The sequence below is a fragment of the Lagopus leucura genome, unplaced genomic scaffold, assembly GCF_019238085.1.
Source record: "Lagopus leucura isolate 7727_CA_CO unplaced genomic scaffold, USGS_WTPT01 Super-Scaffold_100088, whole genome shotgun sequence".
In the NCBI taxonomy this organism is placed as follows: Eukaryota; Metazoa; Chordata; class Aves; order Galliformes; family Phasianidae; genus Lagopus; species Lagopus leucura.
In genome coordinates, this window is record NW_024962319.1 from 232,489 (window position 1) to 241,371 (window position 8,883).

At 52.2% G+C, this 8,883-nt stretch overlaps 1 protein-coding gene across 1 annotated transcript; it reads right to left on the reverse strand.

Moving 5' to 3' along the window:
- Nucleotides 1-565: 565 nt before the first annotated feature.
- DNAJC27 (DnaJ heat shock protein family (Hsp40) member C27) lies at nucleotides 566-8,351 on the reverse strand. Its single transcript, XM_042887508.1, has 7 exons — nucleotides 8,159-8,351; nucleotides 6,527-6,609; nucleotides 5,963-6,032; nucleotides 5,436-5,600; nucleotides 4,901-5,023; nucleotides 4,270-4,430; nucleotides 566-2,127 (listed from the first exon to the last, which is right to left on the reverse strand). Exons 1-7 carry the CDS (start codon nucleotides 8,243-8,245, stop codon nucleotides 1,995-1,997), a joined length of 822 nt encoding a protein of 273 aa, XP_042743442.1. The 5' UTR covers nucleotides 8,246-8,351; the 3' UTR covers nucleotides 566-1,994.
- Nucleotides 8,352-8,883: the final 532 nt, after the last annotated feature.

Consider the following 8,883-nt stretch of genomic DNA (forward strand, 5'->3'; position numbering starts at 1 on the left):
CGGAGGCATCGTGCATGGCACAGCAGAGCAGGAGGGCACCTGAGTAGTGGGAACTGAGGCCTTTAAACTGCTCCGAGATCTCAGCCTGAAAGTGAAGCGCGCCATTCAGCAACGGGATTATTCACCCTCCTCGGTGGAAGAAAAATGCAGAGAAATAGGTCTGAAGCCAGAATCAAGTGGTTTCCTGTGCTAGGCAAGTGGGGAGGTTTCCAGTGAACTCTGCAGCCTTATAAAACGCGTGGAACAAGACTCAGAGCAACACACTGCAGCTCCAATCCCCGTCCTGCTGACCTTCCTCAGCCCAGCTCTTTATACACACGGCAGAGGATACGTGGAGCTATTGAAACTCTGACCCTTTATGACATTTCCCCTTGTGATACCAACACTGGAGGAGCACAAAGTGCTTCTCAGCAGGACAGCCTGTTTTTCTTCCCAGTGACCTAGCACCAGAAACTAAAGCAAGTGCAAAATGATGCTGGCCTTAAAGACCCTTAATGCTTGCTGCCAAGAAGAGGGGGATCTACTGCTGTTTTATGATATAGTTTGAGGGGAAACACAGATTAGCTGCCTGTAGTGAAAAAAAATATATATATTGCACTGACCATTGGAATAAACTTTTGAACTTAGGATACTTCTGGGGGTGAGATATGGGCACAAACACTCACTCGCTCACTCACTCAGTGGCTTCAGTTTCACACCTTAGTGTCTTGTCCTTCTCTGCCAAGCTCACAGAGCAGCAAGGTAACAAAACTGACAAAATCACCTGACAAAATCACAGGATCCCAAGGGATTTCCCACTTGAGTCAGGCAGTCATCGTGGCTCTGACCTCTCTCAGGATCCCACTGGCCAGACCCAACCTTCTGCAAGCACCTCCTGGGATTACCAGCAGGGCTCCTCTCTGAATCAACAAGAATGTTCTAAGAAAGCAGCAGCTGTGACTAAGAGGAAGCACCCCAGACCCACCTGCTGATCAGTGAGGCAGACACAAACCTGTAACACAACCAGCAAAGCAGGGTGACACGTTGCTGCTGTCAGAAAACAGGGCTGAGGAAGAACATGCCCCTCTACTGCTAAACTAATCAGAGGGAGACACAGGGCCAAGTGGGTAGGCAGACTGGCACGTGTGAATGGGGCGCTGGATTTTTGGGGGTGCTGTCTTACATAGCCAGCCCTAACACATTTCCTTTGGGATGTAACTCATGCGGGGACTCAGCTCCTCTCAAGCAGGCCTGCAGAGCCAGCTGCCACTCTCACCGACACCAACATGCAGCTCTGAGGTGTGGTGAAGATGGGGGACCCTGAGGTCAGCGCCTGGCATCTATCTGCAAATAGCCAAGGGCCACCTGCACCTGAGGACAGTCCCTCACCAGGAACAAGGGCATTTCCCCAGAGTTTGTCAGGGCAGTGCAGATGGCTAGCAGAGGGCTGGGAAGGAGGGACCATGTGGCTTGAGGGACTGCAGCTCTCGGTGCTGCTGTCCTGTGTATCCCTAACCCACGACCCCAGCACTTTCAGGTGCAGCAGCTTTCAGGCCAAATGCTGGGCTCGAGGCTTGAATGTGTCTCATTCCACCTTCAGCCTTTACATAACCCTTTGTTCATTTCCATCCCACACAGCCTTGCAAAAAACCGAACATACCCTCCCTGCAACCACAGGCTAGAGCTGCACATCCAACCTCCTCCAAGGCTGGTAGTTTGTGGGGAGTGTAAAACAGCTGGGAAAGTGGGCAATTCACTGCTTTCAGCACTTCTGCCAACTTGAGGCCATAGATGCAGGGAAGGCTCGGGGGTCCCTCTCCCCTCCTCAGCACTCTGCCCCCTCTACAACTCATTGCAATCACACTACGGTTCTGCTCCTATGCTTGGTGGTGGGAGCGTCTTTGTCCAAGCCAGCGGATGAATCTGAGGAGGAAGGAGGTGCCCCATGGCAGTGCAGCTGCCTGGGAATTAGCTGGGAGGAAGGGAAGGTTTCCAGCTCTCAGCAGCTCTGTTCCCTACTTGATGTTTTTGAGAAGTGCAGTTCGGGCGTTCACCACAGCTTTGAAGGCATCTTCGCTCCCAGGAGCCACGCATTTATCAGGGTGGAGCAGCACAGCCAGCTTTCTGTAGGCTTTATTCACTTCGTCTCTAGGAGATAACAGAAGACAACAGTGAGGGGACCTGAGTAGCAGATAACCATCGCCTTGCCCTGCTGGCAGAGCACAGCAGAGTGAGGAGCTGCCCCTGCACTAAACACAGCTGTGTGGACACTTCTGAACCTTTCTCTTGCTGGCACCAAGTACCTCCAGGCTTTGGAAGTGAAGCTATGGACAAAAAGCTGAAGAAAAAGTGCCCACGGTACTTCTAAGCATGGCACAAGCAAAGGATGGGGAGAAACACTCTCCTGAGGCAGGTGCACATTCACCACAGGCACAGCTCAGAGGGTTGTGATCAGCAGCACAGTTTGGTTGGAGGCCTGCAGCTAGCAGTGCCTCAGGGGTTGGTACTGGGTCTGGTCTTGTTTAACATCTTCATCAGTGACCTGGACAAAGGGATGGACTGCACCCTCAACAAGTTTGCTGATGGGAAGCTGGGAAGAGTGGCTGACACACCAGAAAGCTGTGCATTTCGGGAGACCTGGACAAGCTGGAGAGTTGGCCAGGGAGGAACCTGATGAGATTCAGCAAATGTAGAGTCCTACACCTGGAAAGTTATCTGGGAAGTCAGATGTGGCCTCTACTCTGTCGTAGTGAGGCCACACCTGCAGTACTGTATCCAATTCTGGGATCCTCCAGTCAAGGTGCTGGTGAGAGACTGCTGGAGGGCTACAGAGATGATTATAGAGGCCTGGAGCATCTCCCTTATGAGGAAAGGCTGAGAGAGCTGGAACTGTTCAGCCTGGAGAAAGGATCTTACCAAAGCTTATAAATATCTAAAGGGTGAGTGTCAAGTGGATGGGGCCAGGCTCTTTTCAGTGGTGCTCAGCAATGAGACAATGGGCACAAGCTGGAACACATGAAATTCCACATGAACATGAGAAAAAACTTTACTTTGAAGGTGACAGAGCACTGGCACAGGCTGCCCAGAGAGGTTGTGGAGTCTCCTTCCCTGGAAATACTCAAAATCCACCTGGATGTTTTCCTGTGTATCCTGCTCTAGAGAACCAGCTTTAGCAAAGGGGTTGGGCTCGATGATCTCCAGAGGTCCATTCCAAACTCCATGATCCTGTTTTTCTGTGGTTGTGCAGGCACAAATGCACCCACCACACCACACACGTGCCTGAGCCATGTGCCCTGGTGTGCTGAGTCTCTGGCACCACAAGCACAGAAAGCTGGGAGACAGCGTGGGGGCACATGCACCCTGACTCAGCTCCACATCAAACTGCCTACACACTCAGGGCGAAGGCATCACACATCACGTCAGCCCTTTAAGCCCTGCTGTCTGGTGCAGGGCAGACACCTCATCTCCTGCTGCAGGCTGTGGAGAGAGGGGGGCACCCAGTGAGGGAGGTGAGTCCATCTGTGCCGGTGATCACAGCACAACCTGCTCTGCAGAGCTGCTGATCTCTGCCCGTGGATGCAGAGGGCCTGGAGGAGAGATCGTGCTCAACACCTACATTTCAGAGAGCTGACTGGAGAGTGCTGAATGATGCATGCTATCCAAAAATTCACTCTCCACGCTCTCCACAAAGTGTACAAAGGGGCAGTTCCTAAGTTTCAGAGAGAGAGAGGTAAGACAAAGCACTGGGGCTCTGTTTTAGCTGCCCAAGTCACACAGCAGAACTGGAAGATTCCATATCCAACCTCTTGCACAAATATTAACCAATTCCACCTAACTAGAGATCCAGGCAAGGGAAAAGCTTCTCTTTTGGAAGATACTGTGGAAGAACTGTAATCACTTTTTGATAACGTGGGCAGCAGCCTTACAGCAGCCTAAAAGCTTCCCTCGATCCAGAGAGAGGGCAAGAAAGGTAAAGCTGAAGCCACTCTAAACATGACTGGCAAGTGAGTGACTACAAACAGCTCAGCCTGGAGACAGAACACAGAGCTGGGTAGCTGGAAGAGATGAAGTTGTCATGTTCAGCATTCCCCCCCTTAAATTCAGCCTGGCTTGTCTTGTAGAAGAGGAAATTTGGTGCACAGTTTCTTTTGCATTGCCCTGATTTTGTGGCTACAAACTTGAACCTGGCTGCTATGTGAGACGAAGTGAGCAGCAGGCACCTCACTAAGAGCCCACACAGGCAAACAGAAACACGATGGACTGTTTGGCAAACGCCAAAGTCTGCCTCACCTGGTGGCTCCAGGCTTGACTCCCAGCATGTCCCAGCTGTCCTTGCTGTTGCGGATCCTACGAATGGCGTCTGCCTGCTCTTTAGTGAAGCCAACCCCCATGCTGGAGGGGGGACGCTTCCCCCCGTTGTCACACAGGTCAATTATGGCTGAGTAGAACGTCTACGGACACAGGAAGGAGTCAGCAGAAGGGAATGGTTCCTGCAGGCAGTAGCAGTGACACTGGAACATTTCTGCCACCCTCGCTGACTGGTCCTCAAGGGCGAGGGATGCACCTGAGTAACTGCTGGATGCCCACAGCTCCCCACTGCACAGCTCTCCCTCTGCATTTCAAGCTCCGTGCTACACCTGAATCAGCACCAGGAGCATTTCTGGATCACGTTCCCAGTGCAGCCAGAAGGATCATCAGCTCTGAGCCACGCAATGCTAAGGTCAGCTTAGGACTGAGAGGACCAGTACTGACCCTGACCTGAACAGCTACAGCTTTCTAGGGGTGTCACTTCACTGGGAAAAATCCCTTTGAGCAGTGGGCCAAAAAGCTTTGTGGGATCCAGAAGTTCAGAGAACGTTTTGCAATCTGCCATCCTGGCCAAATACAGTGTCGTACCCTCACAGCCTTCTTTCTACATTACCTGGAACATCTCATTGATTCCCTCTCCTGTTTGTGCTGATGTCTCAAAGTAAAGAAAGCCCCGGCTCTCTGCCCACAGCCGCCCCTCACTTTCATCCACACTGCGGTGCTTTGTGCAGTCAATCTAAAATGAGAGCAAAGGGAAAGTCAGAGCCCAGTCGAAGTCTGCAGTGACAGCTGGAGGAGCACAGAACCGAGAATGATGGAGAAGCTGACTGTTCATCTTGAAGGGATGAAGGTAGCATGGACAGAAAGCACAGACAACAGGTGTGAAACGGCCTTGGAGAATTGATTTAATTCAGAGATTATGTAACCTCTGCTTGATCCCTTTCTGACTGACGTGTGGCCACCATACTCCCCAAACCCTGTTGAAATGAGGCCTCCAGTACTCCTCAAATACAAGCTCCTTGAAAGTCTTCCCTATAACCTAACAGTATTTCCTTTTTGGAGGGAGCTCAATAGCTTGGCTCATGCTGGGAACACAATGAGCACTGAGTACCTTGCAACACAAGGCACGACTCCCTGCCATGGCCTACCTTGTTTGCACAGACAACGAAGACAATGTTGTCCATGTTCCCGTGGGGGCCCAGCTCCTGCTTCATCTCAGCCAGCCACGCATCCAGAGCGTCAAAAGACTCCTTTTGTCCAACATCATAGACCAGGATGACTCCCTGCGTGTCCTTGTAAAACTCATTCCTCACCTGCAGGAACAAAAAGCAAAAGCTTTTTTTGTACCAGCAAAAGCTAGGCATGCAATACCTTTACTGCAATAATCCCAGGCCCATCACAGGAATGATCAGCTCCCAAAAGACCAATCCCTGCACAACAGAGAAAAGAGGAACAAAGTGTCATATTGACTGCTGGGGAGACAACAAGGTCTGGGAATTGACCAAGAGACCCATTTGTATGAGGCAGAGTGACGATCTGGGACCAGCCACATCATTCAGACACAAGATGGACTGCATGTCTAAGCACCCCAGAGATGCTGAAGAAAGCTGACAAGTGCTAAATGCTACAGAGATGCAGCCCTGTGGTGTGGTGCCTAGAGCTGGGTCTGCCTTACCTCGTAGAAGAATGGGTGCCCTGCCATGTCAAAGATGTTCACTTTGATCTCTCTGTCTCTGACTTGTACTCTGAAAGGAGAGATAAGAAACGGTTCAGAAGCTCTACGTCAATCCCTGTGCAAACTGTGTCCCCATAGGAATACTCTCTTCTCTGCCAGCCCTCTGTGGAGAGGGAGCTGAGTGTCAGCACCAGATAGATCAATAAGAAGTTCTGATTCTGGGGTTTAATGGACAGAAAATTACACCTAGGGCTAGTCAGACAAGGAGGAAAGCACTAGTTCTGGATGCAACATGGCAATGGGGTTCTGTGTTACCAGGGCTACTTGAAATGCAGATTATTTGACTGCTGTGAAAACTAACATGGCTCTGCTCTGTGCTCCACAGCAAGCCTGTCCACAGCAAGCCTGACTCAAGGCAGAGCAGTCACTCAGAAGCAGTGGGACAGAAAACAGCACCACTGATGTCTTACCCTTGTCTGCAGCTGCAGACTCCTCACTTTGCCCCACACCATCTGTGACCACGCAGCCCACCTTGCTCTCCCAGCTCACCATGAAGGTACTTACTTGGTGACACCATAGTCGATACCAATAGTTGCAAGGTATTTGGGAACAAATCTCTTCTCACAATAGCGCTTTATAATGCAGCTCTGGGAGAAAGAAAAAGGGAATTTCACTGGGAAGACACCACACTGCGGGACTAGGATTCACATTAATACTGAATTCACTGACAGGCTACTCTGTCTGTCCCTGTGTCCTTAAATCAACAAAATGGTGGCATCATTATTCGCCAAGAGAGGCTTTCTTTATGTAAAAGGAAGAAGAAAACAAGATCCCACTCCTGAGTGTTTGTTATTTCTTAGCTGTTTGGAAGAGAAAGCTCAGAGCCCAAGGCCTGACCTTCATGCCACATTCCACAAAACAACTGGAAACTGTTCTGAGTGACTGAGGTGATAGTGATAGGACAAGAGGGAATGTTTTTAAACTAAAAGAGGGGAGATTTTGACTGGATGTCAGGTGGAATTTTTTTACTCTGAAGGTGGTGAGGTACTGGAACAGGCTGCCCAGAGAAGCCATGGATGTTCCATCCTTGGTAGTACCCAAAGCAAGGCTGGATGGGGCTCTGGGCAGCCTGGGCTGGTGGCTGGCACTCAGCCCACAGCAGGGGTTGGAACTGCATGGGCCTCAAGGTCCCTTCTAACCCAAGCCACTGATTCTACGAAGCGTAGGAGCGAAAACAGTAGTCAAAGTGACCTCTTATCCTAGCAAAAGGCTATGGAGTCAGGCAAGGCCACATTTATTACCACGCAGACTCCACATTGTAAAGCCTATGTGTCTGGAGAATGGACTATCACAAAACTGATTTATTACCCTCTGTAAAACATCAGGACTGGATAAGCTGCGTCTTTGGGGGCCTGGGGGCCTCAGTTCCCCAAAAGTCAACAAAGAACATCTCCCGCTGTATGCCCAGGCTGCTAAAAAGTGCATTCAGGGTCATAGAATGTCCCTCCAGCCCTGGTTCTGTCCCTGACTGGGGGATAAGCCTCATTCTTTACTCAAGGCCAGGCTGGATGTGGCTCTGGGCAGCCTGATCTGGTAGCTGGCAACCCCGCACACAGCAGGGGGTTGAAACTAGATGAGCACTGTGGTCCTTTTCAACCCAGGCCATTCTGTGATTCTGTGATTCCACCCTGGAGAACGGCCAGGCCACTTACTGCAACAAGAGAGCAGTGAGCTCCTGATGGAAGCTGGGATCACCTCAGGGCACCCGAGTGCCTTACAGAGAGGTGCTGACAGCATGGAGCAAAGGCTCCTCTCACTGGAACTCCAACACAAGACTCTCCCTGAAGGAAGCAGAGAGGGATCCCAGGACAGCTAGTTTCTGTTGGCTGTAGGACGGGCCCATCCAGAGGGCAGGGCACAGCTTGGCCGTGAGAAGCCGTATAAGAGCCGCCGAGCCCGGAGCTCAGAGCAGGGCCAAAACGCCGCCATGACACCCGCCAGGAGCCGCCAGCCAATAGAAACCTAGCTCAGGCTATAGTCCCGCCCTGCGGAGAGCCGAACAGAGAGGCTCCTTGTTGATTGGCTACCGCAGTCCGCCAAGACCACCAATCCACCGCCTCTTCGGTAGGTAGCCCGCTTCCGATTGGACAGCTAGCCTACCGCTCAGTGCCCAACCGCCAATGACCGCCCTCTCACCTTCCCCACCTCCGCGTTGCCCATGGAGATGACTTTGATCCGCAGCGACTTTCGCGCCTCTTTCCGTTTCGGCGCGTTCGCCTCCATGGCGGGTGCCCGGCGCGGTTGAGGCAACGAAGGGAGGGGAGAAGAAAGGGAGGGGAGAAGAAATGGAGGGAGCCCGGCGGGCACGGCCCCTGGCCACCGACGCCGCGCCCCGGCCGCGCTCGCCCTATACTTCCGGTTTCCTCCTCACGAGGAGATCTCGCGAGATGTCGGAACGTTGCTGGCAGGGAGAGTTGCGGCCCGTAGGGGGCGGCCGTGAGGTGCGGGGCGGGCGGGGCAGAAATGGCGGGAAGTGCGTGCTGAGGGGAGTGGGTGAGGTGTGGGGGTCACAAAGCAAGGCCCTTAGGCCTGAGGGATGGATGGAGCTGGTTGCTGTGAATGGAATTGCAACGTGTTACCATAGGGGACACAGCCCAGATATCTGAACTGAGGAGCTCATCCTTGTGCTAGCCTGGAGCAGTGCCATCCCTAGGGGGCCTCCTAAATAACGTCTTTGATTGCCCGTTCTAGGCCTAGAAGCGTCCTCTTGTGGTGGAGAATTTTGGAGTTGTGTGTGGAAGACAAGGTGGTGGGGAAGAGGGGCACTTGGCTGCTCTGTAGTCGCTCCCTCACCAAGTTTGGATGACAGCTGTGAGACAGGGGGACTTGTGGACACTGGTGTGTGTGCATCTCCCTTGGGA

Coding starts and splice junctions, on each gene's coding strand:
- DNAJC27 (XM_042887508.1), bottom strand. CDS start 8,245: ATGGAGGCGAACGCGCCGAAACGGAAAGAGGCGCGAAAGTCGCTGCGG. Junction 6,033..6,526: donor ATCGACTATGGTGTCACCAA/GTAAGTACCTTC, acceptor CTCTCCTTTCAG/AGTACAAGTCAGAGACAGAG. Junction 4,431..4,900: donor GAATCAATGAGATGTTCCAG/GTAATGTAGAAA, acceptor CTGTGTCCGTAG/ACGTTCTACTCAGCCATAAT.